Consider the following 27,674-nt stretch of genomic DNA (forward strand, 5'->3'; position numbering starts at 1 on the left):
CAATGGTATCTTTTTAAAGGTGCTTGTCTGTTTGGAAAGGGAACCGAGAATGCAAATCTGGGGGCGTCCTGAGGATGGAGGGGTATGTTGAAAAAACAGTCCTTTATGTCAATGACTGCCAGCTTCCAATCCCGGGGGAGTATTGAAGGGGAAGGCATGCCAGGCTGGAGGGGTCCCATATCCTCAATGACATCGTTGATCTTCCGGAGGTCCTGAAGGAGTCTCCACCTGTCTTTGCCTGGTTTGTATAGGACAAAGACAGGGGAGTTCCAAGGACTGTTGGACTCAGTGATGTGGCCCTTGGCAAGCTGCTCTTCCACAAGGGCTTCCAGTGCGCGCAGTTTGGTCTCAGATAGGGGCCACTGATCAACCCACACTGGATGGTGCTGTTTCCAGGTGAGTTGGGGGATGGTAGGCATGGCGCGCTTCTCAGTGACCCCCACTAAAAATCCCTGCTGGGAATCCGCAGAGAAGCCCCCCATTGGGACAGGAGATCCCGTCCCCAGAGGGTGATTGGTGCTCTCACCACAAATGGCCTGATGGTTGCCATTTGTCCCTCAGGTCCTTCGATGACAATATTCCGTTTGCTCCTCATGGAGGCTGTCATCCCTCCAATTCCTGAAATCATGCCTGCTACAGGCTGTAATTCCCAATTGTCTGGCCACTCGGAGCGGGCGATGATGGTAACATCTGCTCCAGTGTCTAGCATTCCTGGGCGCTGAATCCTTTCTCCATAACAAAATAGGCTGCAGTCCACAATAGGTTTGCAGGAGCCCACAACCTGAGTCCACATAGCGCTGGGGTTGAGGGGAACATGATCTGGGCAGTCACTAGGAAGTAAAAAGGCCTGTGCCACAGGAGTCTGTTCCTTTAAATAATAAGGAGGGTCTATGCAGGTCAGAGAGATGGAAATTTCATCTCCAGGGTATAGAGTCTGGACCTCAGGAACAGTATGAATTTGCCCTGGACAGTTGGTAGGATCCCCAAGTATTAAGATGTTAGAGGGACCGCCTGGTGGTCCACGTTTCCCTGTGGGGATTTTGTAAATACAGTCACCCTTCATATGTAAAGAGAGTCTAGTTACCAGTTGGCGCCGGGTTCCCATCTGAAGCGCTCCACCTGCTGGGCTTAATATCGGGGTCCCCGTGGAGGCAGGATGGTGGGTTTGGCAGGAGGGGTGGAGCGGTGCGGCATTTGATTTGATGTCGAAGTGCGGGGCCGTTCTGCGCTCTGCTTGAAGTTTCCTGAATGCCAGTTTTGACTGGGTAACCGTTGGTGGGCTGGCAGTTGTATAAAATGTCTCTCTGGACAGTCTTTGAAAAAATGTCCAGGCTCGCCACAATTAAAATAACAATTTCTATTGGGGTCTGCAGCATAAGCTCCAGATATCGCCTCTGCCACTCCTTTAGCCACTGCAAGTGCCACTGTATTCTCACTTGAGGCAGAGGAGTGCTTGGTGCAGGCTTCAACCATCTGATCTATGGTTGGTTCAGGGTCCAGTGGGAGGGCTCGCAAAACTGCTTTGCACTCCTGATTAGCATTGGCCATTGCTATTTTTACTAATAATTCCTTTTGTGCCTGTGGGCTCTCTATCTGCTTTTCAATGGCCACTTTTAACTTATCAATATACTTAATAAAAGAGTCAGTTGTCCCTTGCTTAATATTGGTGAAGCACTGTGTTGGCACTTTATCATCAGGGGTGGTAAAAAGAGATATCTTAGCAGCATTAGCTATATCCTGTAAGGCTGCTTCAGGCAGATCCCGGGCCTGATCTCAGGGCTTTTGGAAATCTCCTTCTCCTTCTAATTGTTCTAAAGTAAAATTAGGTCTGTTAGCATCTTTAGCATAAACATCTGCCAATTGCTTTAAATGTTTCTTCCACTGCCTCTCCCACAACATGTATTCTGCTGGAGAGAGAAGGCAGTTCATAATATTCTTGATGTCATGGGGGACCATGACGTGGGCAGAGAAGGAAGCTTCTAGCAAATGCTTAAAAAAATGTGAACCCCTGCCATGTTCTTCGGCAGCTTTGCAAAGTTCCTGCAGTTCCCTATAGTGAAGGGGTTCCCATGCAGCAACCTGTGCCCCTGTCCTGTCTCTTCATCATTACAGGAAAGGCAAGTATTTTCCGGGACAGGGCTGAGTTCCCCGCCTGTGTGGCTTCCCTCTGCACCTCAGCCCAGTGGTCTTCATACTCAGAATCTGAATAAGAAGATTCACTGCTCTCATCTCCTAGTGGATATGGGGGGCGCTTGGTAGCAGCGCGGGGCCGGCTCGGGTGCTTAGAGCTGGCCCTTTTGTGGCTGGGTGGGGAAGCCGAGATGGCCCCGCTCTGGCCGGAGCCGCCCCGACCTCCGGGGCACTGGGTCCCTGGAGTGGGTGCGCTGCTGGGGGCGGGGCCCCGGCACAAAGGGACAGGACCGGGGTCCGCAACGGGGAGGGATTTCCTGATGGATGGGGCAGGGCCCAACGCGGTTACACCCAACGACGCAGTGGGGGGGGAGGAGGAACAGGACGGGGCAGGAAGAGAAGGGGTGAAGGCGAGAAAGTGGCCATTTTGGGCATCGAGGGCGGGAAAACAGGGGTGGGAGTGGGACAAAATGGCGGGGCTGGCCACACTGCTGGCGCCACCTGTGCTAACGCTAGGAACTGGGGGGGACACAACCGGGTGTGAGGGCATAGGGGAGAGGGTAGAGGAAAGACCCAGAGCAGCATGGCCACTGCTGCCCTGGTACGGGTAGAGAGACGGTAGGGGGGTGTCAGAGAGACGGCAGCAGCTCTGTGCCTGGGGGCAATGTCCACCCCCCGACTGACTCTCAGATAGGGAAAGGGGTTCAGGGACACCTGGAGGGGCTGACGGGGTTGAGGGGTTTAACTGGGAACCCAAAACTCCCTCTTCTTTTTTTCCCTCTTTTTCCAATGAGAAAATAATATTTTGAAACACAGGAAGAAATTTTGCAACAGAAAAATCCCCTTTAGCTTGAACTGTATATAACTTTCTTCCCACATTATCCCAAAAAATTCCTGATTTAGCAGAGTCCGAATTAATCTTAAAATGTTTAAAAACCCAATGAATAAATCTTTTTAAATCCCCTTTAGAAAACTTAAAATTTCCCGCTTTTAGGGTAGCTACAACTTGGATATAAAAGTCCCTCTCAGGTGGGGTCAGTCTCCGTACAGAGGACTCATTCCCCATCCTTTTTCACTCCCCACCCAGCAGTAAAACAGCAAAGAAAAAAAGAAAAAAAAGCCCGAAAAAAAACCCTTTCACGGGATACACTTACAATTTCTCTTCGGCAGATGCCGGCGGGCGAAAAAAAAGCTGCTGGGTGGGTGGTCACCTGGGGGCCGGTCCTCAGGGGCTTTCCTTGCCCGAGATGGTCAGACGAGGGTCCCGGTCGCAGCCTCTTGGATCGCTTCTTGCTAGAACACAAGGAAGCTTCCTCGAGGGGCGACGGCTCAAACGGCGGCTTGCTTCGCAGCTAAAACTGCGAGCGGACGCTTCTTCGGGGCTTCTTCAAAGGCCCCACGTTTGGGTCGCCAGTTGCCTCGGTGACGGAAAGCCCGGAGCACCACGACTTCTCTAGAGAAACAGCCCTGAGAAGGGCCGGCCCGAAGCGCATGAGCAGCTTCGAGCGGTCGAGTGATTCCAGCTCAGCTCAGTAGTAGTAGTGATTTCAGCTCAGCTCAGCTCGGCTCGGCTCGGCAGCGGCGGCAGGCAGGCAACACAGGAAGCAGGGACGAGAAAGCTGGTCCAGCATTCCACCGAGGCACAAGCCTTTATTCAGGCAGAGCTTCGGCGAAGGGTGCCGGTAACAGCGAATCTCCCAAACAGGGGAAAAGCCAGGGTATTTATGGAGAAGGAGAGGGGCGGGGGGAAGCCTGAGATACATGTATTGGGGTGGGACAGCAGGGGAGAACACCAATGAAACACAACAGTTTAACATATCTAACTCAAAGACCCCTGGGAGCGACACATTGTGTCTCTCTTACAGAGAGGTATCTCCTCTCCAGGGAAGAGCCAGGATCTCGGGCCCAGTGGGCTCCTGAGTACCCACAAGGTATTACCTATGTTGTATTGTTACCATGCATTTTCAAGAACTAAATGATCCTGGCATAAATGGTTTAAATTTCTTGTAAAGATGGTCTGCTTTCATTCCTGAGACACATGCTAATCCATACCAGAATGGATTTTTTGCTGAAATAGAAGTCTTGGTTTTGCTGAGGAATATTTAGTAAAAGCCTGCAGATCTTGCTAATGCAAATGGCAAGTGAAGTATGCTTCTAAATCACCCAGGCAACTAGAATTGTTTCAGTTACATTTCACTGATTTTTGCCAAGAGGACCTGTAATATACTTCACATATTTCTGTTAAAGAACCACAAATAATTTAAAACACAGGAGGTCACTAAATGAGAAAATACAGGAATATTTAACAGCAACAGATAACGAATGCTATGTGTGGTCGCAAACACTGAGTATAAAATGCAAAGTTTTCAGAGGAGGAGTTATCTTTGAATTTCTGTTTGGTGAAGCACAACTGCAATGAATATTTATTGCCATCTTATTTAGCAGCATGAACTAAAGGAACTGTTATAAATAAACAAATGCTATGACAGTTCCACTGCTGTTAGCTTGACGTTCTTGTCTGCAGTCAGTCAAACCAAAAGACAAAGCAATCAGTGAAAAGACAGCCAAACATCCAAATTCCAGGGGTTCTATTCTTGTATTAACTACCGACATCACTGATTTGTTCATGACTTGTGTGAGGAAGCTCCTGGTGAAATTTGACAGACATCAGCATGGCATTTGCATGCTTCCAGATTGAAATGAAGGCTTTTAATGCAAATTTACATGACTTGCTTAATATTTCCTTAGCATATGAGTAAAACTTTGAAGGGGCTAAAATTTACAAAGCAGAACAATGTACACATAAGAAGATGCAATTAAGCAGTCAGTAATGTGGAACACACATGTGACATAGGCAGGCTGTCTTTTTACTTCTTGCAATGTCCTACTGGTGACTATCTCAATACCTCACCTCCACCCTTTAAGGATGAAACCACCCCTACAGTGCAACTGTTCTCATAACAGCAGGTGACTCACTTCCAACCTATTTGTGCTCAGACCTAGTTTGACAGCCACTTTATTCTTCAGAGCCAGTAAAGCAAAACTAACTGTGTTGCTAACTTTATGAAAACCCACAGTGTATATTTAGTAACCCATATGCTCTGCAAGCAGGAACTTGGGTCAGAGGCATACCAAACCCTTGGATTCAATCCAAGTAATATGCATGTTTGTGAAGTATTTGCAAGGTCAGTATTTGACATCAAGAGGGGGTGCACATTGTCTAGGTAAGCTCAGAGGCTTGGTGTCCCCCTCATCTCACAGCTGGCACTTTGTAGGGCAGGGCATGGTCTCACTGCATGTACACAGCCCCCTCTGTCTCTCTTGTTCACTTAGATCAGGGCTACATCTTCCCCTCAGGAATGCACTGGGAAGGCTGGAGGAGATAATATCCAGGAGTTTTACTTCAGCATTGCTACTAATTGTTGTCTTCTGAAACGTGTTGTCTGTAGCAGACTATTTGAGTTGGTGTTTGTCAGGGAGGGAAAACATAACTGGTACATTGTACTGTGCCAGCAGGTTGGCCTACTTAATTCCATTGTATAGATCACAGCACAGTTTCAGAGGAACTTTGCCAGAAGTTATGTCCTGCATGGAAGAGACAAACTTTTCACACTGACTCTATGCAAATGTTTCCCCACAATTTCAGCTAAGCTTTGGGATGCCTACGCATGCATCACATCTGCCTACGTAACACTGACAAGTAAATCCTCAGTGCATCTGCCAAGCTCCACACCTAGGCATTCAGCTGGAAGTCAGTTATCCTCTAAAAACTTCTCCAACAAAAGTGTGTTCATAATCAGTGACCTCACCGGAGTCATGTAAATTACCATGCTGATCATACTGCCAGTGTGGCTCCATGTGGGTGCCTGAAAATCTTGGGGAAAATAAAAAAAGTGGAGAAGAAAACCCATTTAATTATTTAAATCCCAAAGCTAGTTAATTATACATTATTTTTCTCTGTACAGTAAGCCTATCAAGAAGCTATTTCTACTGCAATTTCCTGTGGAATGGAAAGTGCATGCACATCAGAGTACTGGCCATCACACCAATGCTTGGCAGTTGTGACTCAGTGTCTGAGTTTTCTAAAAGTATAAATATATATGTTACATTGTCATATCACATGTATTTGTCATACTAGAAAGGCTTTGTTCCAACCCTGCTGTTCACTAAACAAGTTTCATTTTAGGATTTTATGCACTGTTTTCAACAACGATATTGAAACAAGTCTCTTTTTTAACATAATACAGTATCACAGCACCAAACAGACCATACCCATAATGTTTCTCTGGGCTCAGGACTGAAGTTCAGGCTAGAATGAAGGAGACACTGTGTTTGTGACAGAAAAAAAACATAAATTTAAGAGGTCTTTGACTGCTAAGGTTTTGATTGTTGAATTCTTAGGACCGATTTCTAATGACACTAATACATTCCCATATAAATCCTCAATTCTGTTCTTTATGGAAATCTTTCAGCACTTAGGTATTCAGAGACAGCTTTCTTCCTTTATCATGAGCTTGCTTTTCTCAATGCCTGTATTCATTCAAATAGCTTTTTCAGACTCAAAGAAGATCCTCCAAAGGGATATATTCTAAAGAAGCCAGAAAGTAACTTCCCAATACAGCTTCACACTTCCCCAGATGATAGTTTCAAATTAATCATCTGTTCTGGGGACAGCAGATGGAAAATAATGTTCCTGATAAAATGGGTCTAATGAGAGCTGAAGGACCTGTGCTGACTGCTAATTTTACAATAAATCCTAAGGAAATTTTTGATTGGATAAATGGGGAATATTGAGGTTTGCTGTCTGCAAAATAAATCCTCCCACTTCTTTGATTTTGAGGAACTTTGACCAAGCAGATGACTGTCCAATCTGCTTTCATTTTGGTCTCCTGGAATTTACAATCTGGGAATGACACTTGGGTTTATATGACAATCTGACTTGTGTTCCACAACACAGCTCCAAATCCTAACATTCTTCCTCCTCAGCTGCCAGAAGGATAGAATATGGAAGAAGCTCTCACCTTCTGGGATGCAAACAAAAAGGATATTATTGGACCTTAGATACCTGAAAGCAGCTCTGCAGTAAGTTCCTGCAGTATGTCCTACCTAAACTACTTCTTCTGACTCTGTCTCCCTTTAGTATCCTTTGATTATCAGTTTTTATTTTTTGTCTTGTGTTTTACTTGCCCAGTCATATTTTGTCCAGAGTATACTTTCTTTCTCTCTCTTTCTCTTCTCAGGTCTTCCTCTTTTCCTTCCCCTCATACATCTTTCCTTTCCCAATTTCTCTGTCGCTTTTCTTGTCTGTTGCAAGTAGAACCTGTCTAGCATACAGCTAGACAAAAAACATTAAATAATTTTCCCTAAAAATGCAAACTCTCTTTATAGTTCTCTTAATTAACCACTCTTAAAACCATCTCCCTCCCTCCCTGCTCAGAAGCACAAAGCTTCTGCACTCCCTGCTGTCCCCTTTTTCCTGCATGCCCCCAGCACAGACTGCTCCTGCCATAAGCCATCGTCTCTTTAATAGCAGCAGTATTATTTTTGGTGCAGCAGGAACTTCATCCTGCCCTAGTTCATGCAGTGTACTTTGCCTTCTTTCCTCCTTGCACGAGTTGTTGCTGCAGCTTATAATCACACACACTCTGTTTCCCTTCTGTTACAGCTTCAAAGCACTCTAGATTTTTTCATTTGCCTCTCCTACAGCTCCAAGACACTGAGTGATGCAGAGAACCTCCTACAGCCAGAAAGTGATTTTTAGCAATGATGTTTGCTCCAACTATATAAAGCACACTTAAGAAGACACATAATAAGTAGGTTGGAGGGAAGTGGTAGCAACCCACCCACTATGTTCCTTTTAGCTAACCCTTTAATTAAATATTAAAGATACGGTTCTCAGAAAGATTTAAAATAACCCTCTGACAGAAAAAAAGAGGTTAAAAACTAGCAGAAAATGTAATAATCCTCCCCAAAGACTTACCACACCTTCACGCTGTTTTTAATATAATTTTACTGTGCTGATGACAGAAGAGCTTTTCTGAAGGGAAATAACAAACCTTTATGCCTTCCAGTGCTATGTCACTCTCTATGTTCTCAAGGAGTTCTGCTAGGGATTATAAATTATTTGATGCTTAACTAAACATACCAGTTTCCTCTTCCATAAGGGAGAGCAAAGAAAGTTTATAAAAACTGAGAAAGTGAATTACTTGAAATGTTACTTCTCACTCAAAAGACAGATTCTGCTGCTAGATGCACAGAACTGATACACAGTTTGAGAGGAAAAGTACATATACACACTGCTTATAGCCCTGTGTCCAAGTATAAAGCAGAGCGAGATAAATGACAGCAAGATCTGGGCAGATTTGTGGTACAAAGCATTTTGAGTTAAGGCACACCACAAATGATCAGAGGAGAAAGAGAAGTGACTGCTGATGGAGATCAGAAGTGCAAGAAACCAGGTATGCCCACAAACTAGGTGATCTGACCTGCATATTCCTTCTAGTGAAGGCTTTGATTATTTTTCTCTGTATCTAGCTGACAAAGCACAACAGCCTCACTAAGCAGTGTTTTTGCACCAGTACTGCAAGAATATCTGCTCTGCTGCTTCTTCTCTTGTGTTTGAATTTCATTGTACTGCTTTTGTTCTTCTATGCTGCGTGTAGTTTTAAATCAAACTCCAGACCCCTCTGTATAGTCTCCAATGTTGCTGTAATACAAACAGAAGCTGGTCAACCATTTTGATTTGTTCTCATGTTAGCCATATAATGGAAAGTGCTTCCAAACACACACTGCCTTCCCCCTCCAAATCAGTCCTACAATCGATACTGTCCTATTTTCAATTAAAAAGCACCACCACAACAGATACATCTATATGGTGCTTAGAATCTCACAAGAGAAAACCCATTACTTTAAATACAAAAGCTGGCCAAAATGATTGAATTCCTGAGGCAACAGAAATAATACTGGTGATTTTATTCAGCACATGTCCAATATGATTTTCCATTTGGAATCCACATTTTTTAATGCTTTTCTATACCATTCTTAACATTCCGTTTTTATGGAGTCCCTTAGAAAGTTGTTTTTTTCAATTTGTTTACCAGAAAACTTAAATTTTAATGATTAAATAATAGGACATTTATATACATCAGTGGGTTTTCTCAGATACTGGGCTCTAAGTACATACAATGTCTATTGAGTGAAAATAAAAAAGAAAATTTCAGTCATGCAAATCATCTTACAAACCATGTTCCATTTGACTTGAAAATTTTTACTCTGTTACTGGCATATGATTTCAAAATTAAACAGATAAAATTTTTAAGGTTACTTTGTTCATTTCCACTCATTTGTTTTGCTGTTTTGAAGATCTGACAGGCCACATGCTACTGCAGAAGGTACCATCAAGGTAATCATTGTGCTGCTACCACCAACTAACCCCTCTGAGCCCTGGTGCGGATGTGTTTTAAAAAACCATCTAACCTTCAGCTAACCGCACTGGTTTACTTCTGAACAGCACATCACAATATCAGCAAAGAGAGCACATTGTAACTGGCTGGGTGATTCCCCTTAATAATTTTTCAACACTAGGACCTTTCAGCATTTTAATTCTGGTTTCATTTATGAATTAAAGGTCATATATAGAGCACAAATGAAGTCTAAATTTAGTCACAGCAGACCACAGTTCCACATAAAGACAAATCTTCAAGTTATGTTGACCTGCTAGGAGACAAAGATAAACAGCACAGCAAACATGTACCTGCAATGCACTGCTTCCCTATTAAATATTAACTGTTTCACTTACATTTAAATGAACTGAGCAGTAATGGATAGACTTTCCAGTACTGCTGTTTGGTGCTGCTGTCATGGAAAGAAGCTGAAAACAATGTGGGCTGTATGGGGGCAAATGACACAACTCAGCATCCACTCAAGTGACTTCAATGATGACCATTCTCCAGTCTTGAAATATAATCCCACACAGCATTTTTTTCCTCTCCCTCTGTAAATACATCTGTTCATAAATAACTTAGACGTCTCCTTGACATTCATGTTATGTAACTGAAGCTGAAGTAGAAAAGGATGGGCGGTGTACAGCACTGAGGAGATGTCACAGTACTTTCGTTCAGCATTTTTGTCAAGTGCAGGTTGCTAGCATCAGCCATCAGAGACAGGTGGAGTGACCCACCCATATTTTTCATGGGTCTTCACCAAACTCTTAAAAGTTGCTTCAGCTTCCTTTCGACTGAATGACTTTTTTGATTTGCCAGCTTTTCTGCAGATACGGCCCTGCACCAAACACAAAAAGAAAACCTTCATTAAAGACATGAACATGCATCTGGAAACCACAGCTTAACTTTTCAACTCGTCAGGTTGAGAGGCATTCACTTATGGACGGGTTCCAGCGAGCATAGTTCCCAAACTTGAGCAGACAAATGCATTATTAGAGAGGATTTAAAATGATATTCTGTGAACGGGTAAAAAGGAGGGAAAGGAAAAAAAATTAAAAAAAAAAGGTGGCATCTGCTGCTGTTTTTTCCGCGGCAAATCCCAGTGCTGGCATGCTGCCCCGCTTACAGCAACCCGCGGCGGCCATGCCTAAGGGCTTGCCTCCCTCTCCGATGCTCCGTGTTTGGTGTGAGGCCCCTCATGCTCACCCCTCCTGCCTCTCCTGCCCAGCTGGGGGAAGCCCTGACAGACAGCGACTGCCCGGGCACGGGCGCTCTCAGGGCTGCCAATGCCTCACTCCCCACTGCCACCGTGCAAGGACACCAAAAATTACATCCATCCTGCAGAACATACTACATTCCTCTTCCTGCAACTTACCTCTGAGAAATTAACACCTCTGCCCTTTCTAAAAGGAGTGCCTTAAACCAACTTGCTTCCACCTTAAATTGAAAGTTCTAATTTGTTTATTACCCCTTCATGCCAAGTTTGATAATGAATGAAAATATACTTATTTGCATATACTGCATTTTTATTACTCTACTAATAGATATTACTTCTAACAACACAGTTGTATGAATATTCAAATTCTTGTCTGGCAGTAGAAACTTTTACTGAGTTGTCAATAGCTTACCTTATTTTTCACACTGGTCTGTGTCAATTACCAACCAGCAGAGACACAAAAAAGAATGATCGCTGCAGATTAATACCACTCTACAACAATTAATACCTTTAAAAAAATAATTAAAATAAATACATTTAAATTATTTATGCCTACTGGATTTATTACAAAAAAGAAGTTTATTAAAGTCACTAGTCTAGTAAATTCAGTAATTGTTTGATAGATTGCACTGAAAGCCTTTCAAATACAATCAGTACAAATCAATACAAATAAATTGTATTTGATGAGTGGACACCATATTACAGTTTCACAATTATTAAGAACCAAGTTAGTATGTTCTCATTTTTTCTGTTCCTTAGCTCAAAAATAATTTTTCTTCCCTGATTTCCCTGTCAATTTGGAATTTAACCCAAAAATTGGCATTTGCAATAGCATGCAATAAATACAGAGAAAATAGTCAGGTGTATAGAGGGAAGAAAAGGGGGAAAATGAGAAAAAAATAAAACAAAATCTGTCCTCGGAGTATCAAATTTACGTTTACAGACTAAAATGAGTAAGATTAGCCTGCAGTGTGGACAAACAATTTCTTTCTAGAAAGCTGTCACAATATTGCAGAGGCTCTTTTGTGTGCAGCACTGCTCCTGTTACAGCAAAACTATTGACACATGAAAGAAAAAAGCTGTTTCCTACTCCTGGTTTAACAAATTATTTTTTGGTGCAGTTTGAGTTGTCTCTCAGAGCATACCTTAATGAAAGATTACAAACAGCCTCCAGTTCCCACCTGGATTTATTCACAGTCAATTTATACCCATTTGTTTTTCCCCAAAACAGCAGTTTTACCAGTTGATGCTTTTCCTTGCCTTTCTCCCTAGCTGCCATTTACAGACTAGAAATCCATTTCCTCTGTAAACCCCCTTGATAGACCAAACAGCAAGACACTTTCTATGTCTCCACACAAATTAGGCAATTAATATGTCCCAAATAAGGATGATCAATGGTTTTCAATTGAGTCCTGCTCATAAATTTTCTTAGAAAATTTACTTTTTTAATTAGAAAATTACTCATTTTTACTTGTGACAGATGGAATAATTAAATAAAGCTGGGTAACATATTTTTAAAATCTTATTGACTAATTATCATACATAATTTTATCCATATATGATTATCAATCATAATTATTCTGTAGAAATATTTTTGTTGTTACAAGACATTTTGTATTTTCTTCCTAATCTGGGGTTTTGTTGGAAGCACACTTACAGAAACATAGGAAAAGATAAAATAAAGTAAAACAGAAGATTAAATCAGCACAGAAAATTCTGTCCTCAAAATCTACTAAGTACTTTTGAAAGTAAATACAAATTTGCTCTGCTGCTTAATTTCTAGATTAGATCCATTTGCCATCTTCTGTGTTTTGCACATTATCTTTTATCCTTTAAGGCTTTGATACCCTTTGAATTATATGCATAGCATCTAGGACAGTATGATTCACATCTTCCCCAGCTTTTACGAAGTATTAATACAAAGTTGTATCTAGAAATAGAATCTTTCCATTGTGAACAGCGCATGCTTAGTGTTGACTATGTACAGCTTTCAAAGCAGGACTGTAAGAATTCTCTGGTGTTGTAACGATGTAGTAAACATCATGACATCATGTAAAATGTTACCGGAGCCATATCAGGAAGGATATATGAAAGGAGCATCATTTTATGAGTTTATTCTGAAACCTTTCTGTTATTAATGCAACAGATCATTAAATCTACTTCCACTCTGGTACCATATACAGATTGTATGTGAACTGCACCATCAAAGACCAGCTAATTCTACCATGCTACAACCCAGTACAGTGTTTCTGTGCTTATACAGAAACTATGAGTGGCATGGTCAGCACTATCTCTTATCAAACAATATCCTGCTAGATGTTTATAATGTGGATAAAATTTAACCTCCTAGACTGGAAGTTTCCCTATTTGCTGTCTCAAGTAAAGCTGAGGTAAAAAGAAAGAAGGCTGGAAATTCAGCTGACTAACTTCAGACACTTTCAAGCCTGGGTGGTATCTACTGTCTTACTGATTTTTAGTTTTCTGCCATTCCCAGAAAATTCTTCCCAAGTTTAAGTAAAAAATGACATTTTGCATTGCAATGATAGAAGAAAGTGTCAAATGTTTCACCAGGCACTGCTACCAGCCCTGACTACAGTTTATTTTCAGCTTGCTACTTGAACATGCAGTCATTTTAAGTCTGGACAGGAACCTGTAAGCTGCTGCATTCTGTAAACATGGTAGTGATGGTAAATACAGTATATAAATATGTGTTATCCACAGCTCTGTTGGGCATAACTGCATTTTGACCAATCCCCAAACCACATGTCACTACTTCTGGGGTAAGGAATGCAGATCATTTGCATGGCAGATGTTTTTTGTTTTGTCCGGCACCACATCAAGGAAAGACATCAAACTGGTATCTGAACAAGATCAAAACATTCCACAAGAGGTTAAAAACAACAGCAAAAACCCAAAGCCTTTCAAAAAGATATCACTGTCAACTTCAGCTCTGAGAAGTCGCACCAGGAGAGTATTTAAATACTTGCAATAATTTCAGACACTCACAGAGTGCCTGAAAGCTCCCCCTTCATAAAGGGATATCTGAAAACCTAATTAAGGAGTTGGAGAGAACATTTCAGATTTTGCCATCTGATTCATGTGACTTCATGTACTTATCAAGATATAATTTTAACAAGCTAGAAACATATGAAAGGTGAAAGCAATGCCACAGCACCCAACTGGTTTTTGTGCAGCCATGCTGAAGCGCAGGGGGATGTGTGCTGCACTCAGCCTCCTCCCTCATTCGTGCTCCTGCTGCGGACAGCCTGCGTGGCACAGTGAGCAATCACATGCCACTCATCCAGGCTTTGCTCAAACTAATGAGCGTGCACAAACAGCTGATAAGCATCCAGTCTATAACCCTGCTAATGGTGGGCAGAAAGACCTCCTGGAACACCATCTGCTGCAGGCAGCCTTCTCAGGACCCTGGCCCAACTAAAGGACAACCAACCACTCCCTCCTGCCATTGGGTCCAGCAAAAGACCCAAGGTGAATCTCACCTGGGTGTGCTCTTGATTTGTCCTCCTGTCCTGGTTTCAGTTGCAATAGAGTTAATTTTCTTTCTAGTAGAAGTGGTGGTTTGGATTTTGCATGGGAATAATGTTGATAACACCCTGTTTTATCTGATGCTGAGCAACACTTACACTAAGCCAAGGATTTTTCTCAGTGCCTTGTGCTCTACCAGTGAGCAGGTGCACAAGAAGTCAAGAGGGAATGTGGCCAGGACAGTGAGCTGAACTGGTGAAAGGGATGTTCCACATCACGCCCACTGTATTAACTGCGGAGAGTTGGCTGGGAGGGGCCAATCACTGCTTGGGGATGGGGCTGGGCATGTGTCAGTGGGTGGTGAGTGATGGTATTTCTTGTGGTTTGTCTGTCTTTAATTACAATTGGGATATTTTGTTATTATTATAACTATTAGTATTACATTTTACTTAGTTTCAATTATCAAATTCCTTATCTCAACCCACATTTTTTCTTCTCTTCCCCAGACAGCCAGGGGATGAGGTGAGGAAGTGACTGTCATATTTGCTTGGCAGCTGAGGTTAAAACATGGCACATTCACAATTATGGACCTCTTCTGAATGGCAAATCTGGGAGCTTTTCTACTTCACACTAGTCTCTGTGAACACATCCCCCCTTCATAATACTCTGTGACACTGAAGCACATTCTCAAAAATTTTCAGCTCAACAACTATTAGCTCTTTAAAATCTGCCAGTACCACTATCAGCAATGTGCCATGTCAATTATTCCCCAGAATCACCAGACCACAAAGCAGTCCAAAGACAGAATTAAGTCCTGTCAAGAAACCAAATACGAAGCCTGAAACTCTTGAGCTCACTATGACCATATATTTACCCATAGCTGGCCTATGTTGTCATGAAAAGCAGTCTTGACATTTCTTCTGGTCCTTCCAGTCAGGACAGCCTCAAGAGGATTTCTCTGGACAAAGGGAGTTCCCTCTCTTGTCAAATAAATGATAGAAGCTCCCAGATCCAAACCAAATAATTTCAAAACAGTACCAGGTGTGCTTCCATGTGTGTCCTGTTGGAACTCACTCCTGATGGAAGGACAGGACTATGTAACAGAGGTCAGTCTTCCACAGGATCATACAATCATCAAAAGTACTGTCTGGAAGGGACCTGTGGTATTCTCCAAGTCCAGCTTAGACAATTGGAGCTGAACTGCCAACACAGGTCAGCTGTGGCACTGCACAGCCAGGTCCTGAACCCTTCAAGGCTGTGCTCAGTCCATTCTTGATGCCACTCCCTGCTTTATTAGGTCCCAAATTTTCAGCGATTTAGTGTACACAGCCCTTTAATGTAAACATGAGCCCTTATAAAGCTGATGCTATTGTGGAAACAATGTAACCCCTGTGCTGTGTATCTCTGAGGTGTAACAACAAACCTTCAGTCACATACAGACATTTTACCTGGACCAGCAAACAAAAACCTGTGTACATTTCCAGTAGTGACCAGCTAAGAGACTCAGAAGCAGGCAAACCTTCATGCTGTTAGCATGGCTCTTAACACAATCTCCTCAGCTCTGTGTACTTTCATTAGTACTTTCAATGCAAATAACTCCAGGTTGGTCTCCCAAGGGCAAATCACACATGCCTTCTGCACATGGGGCTAAACTTGGCCCATCATGTAGGCCACCGTAAGGACACACAGATGTCTGCAGTTTCCTTTTCTGCCTCCAACTCTTAACAGATCTCTATAGCAGGTTCTGCTAATCCAACCGTAGGTAAAAATGTCAAGAGATGGAAAACATGAAGACAGTGAGAAGCACACAAAAGACTGCAGGAAGTCACTGTGCCAGACACAGCACCTGTGGTGATGCCTCCATTGACAGGAAGATGTTCCACAAGGATATGCCCATTCTCCAAGTCTGTTGTGCCAGGCTTCTTCATGGATGACACAAAATCTATGGATTTCCTAAATACTGAGGCATGCTATGAGTTTCAGTAAGTAACATGTTCCATAATGTGCCAGTGACTAATGGCCTTGGGCCCCAACTATTCTATACAAACATATTCATTTTCTGATAAGGAACAGAGATACTCAGTGCTTAAGCCTGAACCAGCCTTATCCTAGAATATTTAAACAAGCTTTCAGAAGAAAATATTTCCACTGGCTTTAGAGACACATTCAAAAGCAGAATGATGCTGAAGTGAGAACTGTCATGCTCTCAGTGCAGTGACTGCAATGTGTCACAACATCACTGTTAGAGATCAATATACAGTCTCTCCCCCCAGTTACATGGTTTATCATTTTTTTCCTTCATGTACTGATGAGGCACAGTTAATCATGTCTCAAAAATAGCACACAATTCATATTGCACTGTATATGATTTTGAGCTATAGCTAAAATAAAGTGGTATAGAAAGTGATACAGACAAATACTCATAAGGTTGCAGCATAAGTGAATGAAAACAAGGAGGTTTTCCTGTAATGTGCAATTTCCAAAGCAGTACTTCCATGCCTTTTTTGGTCTTTTTTTTCAGAATAATCTACAAAAGAAGTGAAAACGTAGCAAGTTCCAGGTTTAAAGCATCCTATGAATTGTGCCTTCTGGGAGCATAACTGTTCTTTGTCCAGGAAAAAGAAACCTGAATAACAGCTGAATAATTATTTGAATTTGAATTATTTGAATAATAGCTCATTTGTCTGAGCCAGCAGCTCTTAATCGATACAAATGCTTACAACTCCAATCTCTGTCTGGCAGCTCCAGAGCACTGTGCTGCTCTTCCTCGCTTTTCCCTAAGTCAGCACCCAGCTGGCAGTGTGATTTCAGCACAGATGAGGGTTAAGAAATTCCCTCCCTGTATTTTATGGGCGGGACAAACTCTGTGATGGCAAAAGAATAAGAAAATTTGGGTAGCTGGCTAAATTACTGGTGACTCAAGCATCTCCAAAGCTGAAGGTATGACAACATGGTGGGTTTCTGTCAAAAGACACAGTCCCTGTTCCCTGCTACCTGAAAGGCACTTGCTAGTCTAGGTGACAGAGGAATGTTTTCTCTGCTATGTATTCTCAGTCTTTTGCAGAGCTCCCTGGACTACCTCTCTGTGGAATCAGGCACTGGCTGAGTTCCTGAGAGCCAGTCCAGGTGAGAAGGCTGGGAACATGACAGCAACTCTGCATAAGCCCACAGGTCCTCCACATCAGGAACCTGAATCTACCCAAGTCAAACACAGTCACAGGTGTGAACCAAACCAAAGCAAAGTCAACCCAACCATCCTTTGTGATAGGCTGTAAAGACAAAGGCACCACAACAATGCTTATCTTCACATTCCCCTAAGTTTTAGAATGGTAAACAAAAAAACAGAACAAAACAGTAGCAAAAAGCAGGCTGCCTCTGGGAACATCTAATCAAGTTAAAACCAAATTTAGTAAGATCAAAGTCACAAATGGATGTGCTTTTCTCCTGCTATTTATATGAATGTGCCAGTCTCCTGACTGCAGTACTGATGCACATGGACATCTACTCAGACAGCCTTCACGTCTGAGTGAGGCACACTTCTTTAAGCACATATCCTCAAATGACCTTTGGGTCCCTTATAAATTTGTCTGTACTTCACATGTGGGAAAGAGGAATACAGTGAAGTTATATGACTTGCCCACGACTGCACCTGAAGTCACTGGCAAAACCTGTAAGCTAAACTCGCACTACCTTTTCTCAGGCTAAGTGCTCAAATTGTGAACAACCTCCTCCCACAAATAATTACAGAACACTTCAATGTCAGGCATATTTTACCTGGAAATAATATTATCAAATTTACATAAAACCTGATATTTATAGAAATTCATGGATAATTTGAAAAACTAATAACATCAATTTCTTCTGTTTCGCTACGCTTTGGTTTTTGCATGGACGTGTATTATGGAAATGAGCCCTTCTTACTGCATCTGGGGGCCTGCTACCATTTGTAGCACGAGCCTAGAAGTAGGAGAAATACCAAGTCATTCCACAGCTCATAAAACCTATGACAAGCATTTGAGCTCCAAGCCATTTCATAATGCAGGCTTATGTCTTCCTTCCTCGGGTTTATTTTAACACGTCTTTGAATGCAGGTTTGGGATTATAACTGACTTGTAACTCTATCAAGGAATCACTGCAGAAGTTCCATAGGTTTTGGAGAGCCTGTGCAGCAAAGGATTAAATCAATGAGGATCATCAATTTTAACACACAAGATTGTGAAGTAGATAAAAAGACATTTTCCAAGGACAGACTCTGCACATGTACAAGGCAGGCATGCATCTGCCATGTGTGGTTGAGGACAGAGATGCCTGATGTATCCTTCCTCAGTGTAACTTTTAATGGGAATGGGGCAAATCAGAGTGGCACCTTGATCCTGTTTCAGAAGAGGAATAACCTTAACATCTGAAGTGTGGTGCCCACTTACCTTTTCTGTGCACACTGGTAGGGACTACAAATTCACTTTCATCAAAGCACACCTACACTTTTCCCTAGCTCAGACACTTTCAATTCCCAGTGTAGTCCTCATTTCACTGTGAGCCAGTTTAGGTAACAGTATCACATCCTTCATGTAAAGCTTGTCCTGAGACCTCCAGGATATACTCAGTTACTGCTGTTTCCAGATAGTGTTGAAGGCAAACACCATGTAACGGCTCAACAGCCTCCAGAAATGACCTGTGGAGTACAACTCAGACCAGACCTAGCACTTTAAAAAAATACGATCCAAGAGAAACCTGCTATTCCATTTACAAGTGCAACAACTGGATCCTGTGCACCTTACAATTAAGACACGTTTTGAGCCAGTCAGCCAGCGTTAACTACCACAGCATCTGAGGTTCTCCCTGTTTAACTGCAGAGGAATTGCACCCAGCAATACTCCTATCGCCCATCTCCATTTGCACTGAATGTCAGCATTACATTTCTGGCATTTACAGGAGAAAACTGGAAACTGTATGTGAAGGACTGAATACATCACAGAAAAGAAGAGCTCTTCACTGACTCTCACCAGCCCAAAGGAACTTACACAAGAAAAAGAAATGCAGTAAATATTTTGTTACTTAACCACTGTACCACTTTGTGAGAGCAGATGCCCACAGGGGGACATGCCACAGACCATGCCTGGCAATCAGACTCCCAGGATATGAGGAGCTGAATTAATGTGGAGTTACAAATCTTCAATCTGGAAGTATCTGGTCATGCATGGAAATCCCTGGGCATTGTGTGTATGCTAGGAAAGCTGCACATTTTCCAGGCTAGCCTGAAAAAGGAAGAGTAAATTGTCCTCAGAATAGAAAGTGGGTTATTTAGGTTACTCCTTCAGGACATCACCCTTCATACTTGGCTTTTTTCATTTGAAAAAATAAAATTTTCAATTAAATATCTGACAAAGCACCCCAATGCTTCATGGTTCTTTCTGTCTGAACACTCACACTGAAGAAAATGAGCACATATAAAATTCAGGGAAGAAGAATCTTGCTCTTGTCAGCAAATTCAATTTTCTCACAAAATCCAAAGCCACAATTCTTTCAAATTCTTATTTAGCAGATCAGCTAAGTGTTGCCAAGAAGAATGAAAGCATGTTTTAAAATTAGTAATTTGGCTCAATTAGGAATTTCATTTATTTGATGACTATTTTAACAGTAATAAGTATAGTTGAAAGTATTTTAAAATTTTAATTTTTATGCTTTGAAGGAGAAAAATGGAGATTATGTTCCCTTTGCTTTTTAAAATAATTAAACCAACCTCCTATTTAAATGAATTGGAATCCCTTTGTCTTCATTCCTCTCAGTAGAATATATTTGCATAATAATAGTGGATGGTCAGAACACCAATATATCAGAGTACACATGAACAATTATTTTTTCCAGCCTGTTTATCAGGCCCAGCATCTCAATACACATGCTCCCACTCAAAGTTCAACTTCCAATCCTATGTTTCTCAAATGAAATGAGACATCTCAGAAGGCAAATAAACAGAGATTCTGTTATCTCTTTGGCCCAGCATTTAGACTTTTTCATGGGAAACAAGTTCCCTAACACAGTCTTGGTCTCCTCTGTCATCTTTGTATGAGTCAATGTTTTTCACCCACTTAAAGCAACATTTCCTCCCTTGAGGATAACCATCATCACTTGCTTAGGCAACTAATCAAAAGCAAAAAGTGAAAGAATTCCATTTTTTAAGGACCTAATAGGATACAGTGGCTCCACATAATTCTGAGACCACTGTGCTCTCTGTTCATTTCTGCAGCCTTTGAGATTAACTGATTTATTCATGGCTACACTCCTCAAATCCAACATCTGGAGTATGAAAACCCATGGATCTGCAATTAATTTCTGCTATACATATTTGAAAGACCTGGAGTCTGCTGACATCCTGGACACTGTGCAAGTCCCATCTGTTATCTGCTTGCTCACACTTGTTTGAAAGGATGAAGAGGGAGTTATCTAGACTATGATTAACAGCTACCTTCTGTAGCTGTTTGTCATAAAACAAGCCCATTTCTGCTGTTTCAATCTGGTAAAACTCAACTGGGATGTTCAAATCTTTAAACTGGAAAGATAAATCCATTCAATAGTCATACAAGGCACACAGCATTTGAAGCAAATGAACAGTGTTCCACTGAGATATTTCTAATGTTACAATGTGAGGGATCAAAGTACTAGACACAAACAATTTTATCTGAATTAAGGACATTTTCTGATACTAAATTAAAGGTTAACTATAAACCATGTTCTGATTTTTATTTAAATCATAATATAGAAGCCAACAACAGCAAGAATACTCAGAATTAGGGATATCCTGTTCCTATTGTAATATGTCCTGGTAAAATTTCTATATTTCTTCTATTCTCTGCAAGAATCCTGAAAAAAAAATTATGTTACTCCTATTCACTGGAAGAACTGAAGAATAACTTCCCTCAAAACAAAGACCTTTTTTCATGACAATCTGCAGAGCTGACAGTTACCTGACAGCTGACTTTGTCTGGCAGTCCAGTCTCCAGCCTCCATGGAGAAAACAAGGGACTTGTAAAAAAGAGGACAAAGCATCTAGTGGTCAGCACTACTGCAAGCTTACATCTGAAGTCCCCAAGGCATCAGGTGCTGCTCTGTTTGTTGGTCTCAAAAAAAGAAAAAACCCAAACCCCTGCTGCATTACTTGGACACTGACATATATAGCTTTGTCCTCTTCTAAATGTCCACCAAACCATTCTGTCCAGTGAGAAACAACGCATCTATCAGAAGACATAAAACCCTCTCTTTTAGACAAAGTTTGCTCCTTTTCCACTGGGACCAAATCATTTACCATATTTTCAAAGGAGAGAGATGACTCCTCCCTGAAACATGGGCATTGGTTTCATCTGTGCACATTGTCACTCAAGGACAGCCATGATGAACCTCCTGCTGTGACACCCCTCTCTTAAAACCTCCCTCCCTTGATATTATTGTGACAATGACATTATCTGGAAGTGGAAAGCAACTAATTTTTAAACCTCTCTCTGAAATGATCAATAAATCGTTTTAAAGGGCTAAGAAGAAGTAACACTCCATGGGCCACTTCCATGGCCTGGATAGACACAGAGAGACAGACATGTTGAATAGTTGCCTCCAGGACAATAAACAACTGCTATTTAAATTATTTCATTAGCATCACCCCACCTCCCTGGCTGTCACCCCAGCTCTGCAGCAGAACACAGCAACTGTTTCGCCGGTTCAGCAGGACCAAGCTCTTGCCTGTCATGACAGGAGCCAGCGAGCAGCTGACTGTGTGGGAAGCAAGTACAAAGTCATCCCTTTAAAAGCAAGGCTACAGTTGAGTTAAGGACAACACCAAGTTTTTTAAAATAAGATTCTGGATCCGAGACAGATAAACAGCCTTCGGCCTTTGACGTACTGAGAATTCCCCTCAAGATACTGACTAGAGCTGTGTGAATAATTGATTTTCTCAGCTGAACAGCTGAAGCAACCAACCAAACAAACTCCAACTTGTTAATTAACATTTTTTTCCTTGAAAACTGAGGGGAAAAAAAAAGTTAAATTTGACTGTTGAATTGTTATATTAAAAAAAAAGTAATTTCTCTTCCATTTTAAGAATTTTTATTTACAGACAAAAAAAAGGTCTAAAAATACAATGCTAGATTCATTATAGGAAGCTAGGGTGTGCATCCCGTAAGTTAGGGCATCTCTTACACAAGGGCAGCCGAGGCATATGGTTCCCGCTTGGTGAAATCTAGAAACAGCCACCCTGCTTTAAAATCCAAGCCCCAGGAGATATGCTCAGGTCTGGAAACTTGGACACAGCTTTTCACTACTTACAAGTGCAATGCTGAAAAGTAACAGAAAAGTGCTAACTCTTGATTTCTCTGTTGCACACTTAAGTTTCTGTACAGACAGAACTCCTGAGTGACATCCCATAAGATGTCAGAATGACTTACCTCAATTTCTCTTCTATTCTACTAAAAGGTCTGTGAAATCCATGAAAAAACATCTGAGTTTGTCATGAATCTTAACTGTCTGTAAATGTATTTTTAATGTTAATTTTATCTGCTTTCGGATCACTCTGTCAAAAAGCAGAAGGTCATAATACTGACAGTTACTACTAGCTCTACCCGCAGACCAAAGAGTGCTGTTCCTCTTTGAAGAACCAGCAGTGAATGACAGTGCCACAGCTGGCTCAGCAAAACTGGACTGATGAAAAATGTCTCACCAAAAGAGCCACCTTGGTTCTATCCCATGAATTGCCCCAAGAAGGAAGGTGTGCCAGCGGAACGCTCAGTCCTGCCCACTCACACTGGCGTCTGTGCCAGCCAGGTGCACTCTTGGATGCGTCACAGGCTGGAGTATTCACAGTGATCTCATGCTAAATCATGGCACTGGGAACCAGTGACATTTCTCTGGAAGGTCCCTTTGACTCACTGGTGGCGGCAGTGCCTTATGTCTCCCTCAGCCAGATAGCTGCCGCCATTTGCTCAGGCAGGTTCATTCTGAGGCGATGTAGGATGGCTCTCACCTTTCCAGCCTTGCTGATGAACAGGATCTTGAGTATTTCATGCTATTGCAAGGTTGCAGGCTGCTTACAGAAATTACACAATTAATCTGGTAAAAGCCATGGCTATTTGTTCAAGACATCTCCTTGCAGGCACCAAGACTGCCCACAGCATGGCAGGAGTCACCCAAACATGGCCATACAGCTCTAGGGAATTCAGCACCTCAGCCCTCCATGCTCCATTTCTCTTTTTAAAAACTAACTGGTCAAAAGTAGATCACCTGTAAAATGAAACAGGGATAGGGGAGCGCCAGTTGCATTTTAAGCCGTATTATGCAATGGAGTGGGGATTACATAATGAGGGGAGTGCAATTACAGAAACGTGGCTCCCACAGAGCCCAGCTACAGTGAATGACCAGCAAACCCATCAGAGGCAACATCTCTTTAACCCAGAAAATAAATGTATTGACCATACTGCTTAACAACCTTTCCACTTGGATTGAACAATCTGAGAGGTTGACACGTGCCATGTTATATCAATTTAACTACTAAGTTACTGTCAGCAGTTTATTTCTGCCTTTTTTAAAATTCCAGTTCTCTTTTTGTCATAATTGACTTTGCAAACTTCTGGAAAAATGTTCTTGACACTCTTGCTCTTTAAATGTATTTATTAACGATGCACACATAAACACCCTCTGGTAATCAAAAATCACTACTACTTTCTGGAAATCTCTTAAGTGGCTTAGAGAAGAAAATTGTCAGATTATATAGCTACTATAAAATATATATATTTACTACTCATTACTACTATTACTATTAATTTACTACTACTATATATATTATATTCACTATTAATAAAACAATTACATATAATATATATATATATTACTACTAATAAAACAATTCAGTGCTTCTCTTCACTGAGCCATTTTATAATCCCAGTAAATATTCATATAACCCTTTAACATTCAACACCACAGAAAGAGGCTGAATTGTTACAAAATGGGAGAATTTACCATTGTCCCCCTAAATTCTTGTAACAAGTAACAAGAACTATGACCTCTCTAAAAGAGACAGGTTAACAAACAGTAAGATGCAGTAACAGCAGCTTCAAAACTTCAACGTACCTCAGGCTCCATGTTAATTAAATTTTTATTTTTTTTCCCCCTTGGTAGATGTTTTTCTTATATCCCAAGGTGACCTAGGAAACTTGACCTCTTGAAATGAAGTGCAGAGAAAAACACTATCTGATTTAAAAAAAGAGCAGTAGACCCAAATCAAATAGGCTAAAGGGAGTACAAGCCACTTACAAAAGAGCCTGTTGAAAAATCAAAATTAATTTCAGTCTTAAGAAGAAACCTTTACTTCTGCTCAGGCAAGCAGTTACATAGGAGCAACAGGACTAACCTCATTTTTAAGCAAATAAAAAGTATGTTATTATTTACTCTTTCCTCACCTCCTTGCGAAGACAAATCTAAGAAGTTACTTAGTATAGTTTACTGACAGACATGGAGCTGCGCATGTCCCCCAACTTCAAGGGCATTCACAAACAGGAAAACTACTCTGTCATCGCCATGTGTGCATTGCCTGCCATAACATAAAGCGTAATGTAGGGCATAAAGCCAGCAATACTTGCGCATTTGTTAAAAATGGGTTATGAAGTATTTCTCTCCTACGGATATTCTGCAGGAGAAAAAGGGAAAAAAGCCCAAAACAAACCAGCATAAAACTCAGGCCAGACGAGATCCTCTGCCGGGAGAAGTGATCACCTCCTTTTAAGAGAACTGGTAGGAACCTTCTGGTTCCTGCAGCTGCAGTACCTAGCCCAAATAATTCGTTCCTTTTGGACCGGACGATTTGAAACCTGTACAAGTTTACCAGCAGCTCGGGCAACGACTCCCGGTGTGAACCCGCGACATACCTCAGCGCAGTCTGCCAAGCCCCAAGGCCGGGGTTGCCCCTTCTCCCCGGAGGGATGCTATGCCGGACAGCACAAAGACCTGGGGGCAGCAGCTCCAGCGTCGCGCCCTCCGCCAGCTGCAGCACTGCATGCAAGGGACCAGCGAGTATGGCCGACTGCTTGGTGAAGAGCGGGAGGCAGGAGGCTCCAATCCCAAACCCCACTGGAGCCCGGAGAGCCCTCTTTTGCTGTGGGGTGAAGGAGGTGCCCCTCAGGGGTAACAAGCACGGTATCTTGGTGTGCCATAAGCGGCAGAGCTTATGAGGGACAGGGACAAAAGCCAGGCGGGAGGACACGATGGAAGCACGTGCTTCTCGTCCCTCCAAGCTGCCCTGCACCTCTGCCCCACCGGCCCGAGAACGGATCCCGAAGCCAAACACGTGTGTCCCTGCCTTCGCTCCACCTGTGATACCAGGTCCTCGGGGAGACCGGGCCTGGTCGCCTTTGGGGTTCCCACCCGAACAGCACTCTGACCCGCACCCCGAGCGATGGATGCGTGTGCTTCTCCCCGAGCAGGGAGCCCTACCTGCCCCTTGACGAGGCTGGCGGCGAACTGCCTCATAACGGCCTCCACGGTGTAGGCGCTGGACCAGCCGCGGGGTGTGAGCAGCTCCATACATATGGCCCCGCCGTCCAGGACGTAGCCGTTCTCCAGGCGGGGGCTAAGAACCCTCATGAAGGGCGGCGAGAAGGGGAAGTTGTCGGGGAAGGTGAGGTTGAGCAGGATGTACTCCGTGTTGGTCTCCTTCATGTCCTGCCACAGCACCGAGTCCTTGTCCACCTGGTGCAGCTTCACGTTCCAGTCGAAGAGGCTCTCGTCCACCAGCTCCACCGAGATGAAGCGGTCGCTGAGCCGCGCGATGTCCTGCAGCTCCTTCATTAGCCGCCGGGTCCGCACCTGCGTGCAGTGCTGCTGCCGGCCGGCGGGTACCAGTGCCGCCGACCCCGAGCCGCACCCGGGGCCGGAGCCGGGGCTGGGTCGCTGCGCCGCCTCCTTGCCGGCGCCGGGCTCCCTGCCCACCTCCCGCGGCTTCTCCCGGCCGACTCCCGAGCGCGCCTGCTGTGGGGGCTGCTTGGCTGGCTCCGGTGCCTTCTTGTTCTTGTGGCCCCCGGGGCTGCCCTCGCTGCTGCTGCTGCTGCTGCAGCCGACCCCGGGGGGGCCCTGCGGCTGCGGCTTGTTGCTGCTATTCTTCTGGTTGCCCCTACCACGGAGTGAGGAGCCCTGCTGGCTGCTTCTGCGGTGGTGGTGGTGGTGCTTAGGGTCCTCCGTGTCCCGGCTGTGCAGCCGGATCAGACCGATTTTCCGCAGCAGAGTGGCCATGTTGTCCGCGGCTCTGCGATCCCTCCCGCCTCTGAGCACCGGAGGGGCTCTAGTGTGGTTATTATCAATTTAAAGCCTGGCTCGAGGGGTTTGCTGTTGGCGGGCGGGCGGGCAAGCGCCTCTCCGCCGGTCCGGCTCGCAGAGAGGCGGCGGCAGTGCCGCCGCGGTGCCAGAGGATGTGCGGCCGTCGCTCAAACGCCTCCCCTGCCTAGTGCTGCGGCGGGGAGCATTGCCGCAGCGGGGCTACTCCCGCGGACATCACGGCCCCGCCGCCGTGGCCATGATCCCATGAAAAGGGATTGGGGGGGGGGGGGAGGTAAGAAGGAAAAAAAAAAATCCCCCAGCCGCCCGCACGGGAGAGCCCCCTCCCCCCGCACAGCGGCGGCGAAACCGCCTGCGCTGCAGATGGCTCCCCCGGCACCTTCAGATCTCGCTCGGCCGAGCCAATCCCCGGCGGCTCCCGGCGGGCCGGGCTCCGCACTGCTCTGGGCGCCTCCCCCCCGGGCGGCCTAGGGGGGCTCGGCTCCGGCCCGCGGCGCGCTCGGCCCTTTGTTCGGGGAGAGTGATCGCCCGCCCGGCCAGCGCCGCCGCAGCCCTACTACGCCCCCCGCGCCGCCCCAGCGCCGGGCGGCCCCGCCGCTGCCGGGATCGGCGGGGCGGTGGCCGACGGGCAGCGCGGGCCCCGTCCCGTTCCGCTCCGCCCCGCGCTGCGGCAGCGGCCCCGCTGGCCATGCGAGCCTGGGGCGGTGACGGCGGGGAGGGGCCCCGGGACAGACCCACGGGTGCGTGGGCAGGCGTTGCACACGTACATGAGTGTGTGCGCGCGTCTAGGCGCCCACACGGCTGGGAAACGACACCGCGGCAGCTCCGTGCAACGTGCTTGCACGCGGACAGAGCCTGCACCTAGCCCAGAGACGGAACAGCTCTGTGGTCGCGTGTAAGGACATGATGGCATTTAAGTGCATGTGCGTATATGTATTTACACCTACCTGCCTAACACATACACACATATATACATACATATATAATGCCTATACAAATCTATATATAAATATTGTTAAAAATAGTTGTACGTGCATAACGTGTGTGTATATGTGTGTGTATATATGCATTTTGCTATTTGTTGTATTGGTAATGAT

General features: G+C 43.9%; 2 protein-coding genes across 2 annotated transcripts; both read right to left on the minus strand.

The window, feature by feature from the left end:
- Nucleotides 1-442: 442 nt before the first annotated feature.
- LOC148185118 (endogenous retrovirus group K member 6 Pro protein-like) lies at nucleotides 443-793 on the minus strand. The gene has a single exon (XM_088052466.1). The coding sequence runs from the start codon at nucleotides 791-793 to the stop codon at nucleotides 443-445; it is 351 nt and encodes a 116-aa protein (XP_087908592.1).
- An 8,290-nt stretch (nucleotides 794-9,083) lies between these two features.
- On the minus strand, nucleotides 9,084-27,127 carry UBE2QL1 (ubiquitin conjugating enzyme E2 QL1). The gene is made up of 2 exons (XM_005533509.3): nucleotides 25,741-27,127; nucleotides 9,084-10,410 (listed from the first exon to the last, which is right to left on the minus strand). The coding sequence occupies exons 1-2, from the start codon at nucleotides 26,533-26,535 to the stop codon at nucleotides 10,279-10,281; spliced, it is 927 nt and encodes a 308-aa protein (XP_005533566.1). The 5' UTR covers nucleotides 26,536-27,127; the 3' UTR covers nucleotides 9,084-10,278.
- Between the last annotated feature and the right edge of the window lie 547 nt (nucleotides 27,128-27,674).

Source organism: Pseudopodoces humilis, chromosome 1 (genome assembly GCF_049639895.1).
Source record: "Pseudopodoces humilis isolate 2021_Gansu_Grassland_sample_001 chromosome 1, ASM4963989v1, whole genome shotgun sequence".
NCBI classification, from domain to species: domain Eukaryota; kingdom Metazoa; phylum Chordata; class Aves; order Passeriformes; family Paridae; genus Pseudopodoces; species Pseudopodoces humilis.

What these genes read in the sequence shown, in the direction of transcription:
- LOC148185118 (XM_088052466.1), bottom strand. Translation starts at nt 793, where the DNA reads ATGTGGACTCAGGTTGTGGGCTCCTGCAAACCTATTGTGGACTGCAGC.
- UBE2QL1 (XM_005533509.3), bottom strand. Translation starts at nt 26,535, where the DNA reads ATGGCCACTCTGCTGCGGAAAATCGGTCTGATCCGGCTGCACAGCCGG. An exon ending in CCAGCCTCGTCAAGGGGCAG is followed by an intron (nt 10,411 to 25,740) that starts GTAGGGCTCCCT and finishes TGTTTGGTGCAG; the next exon opens with GGCCGTATCTGCAGAAAAGC.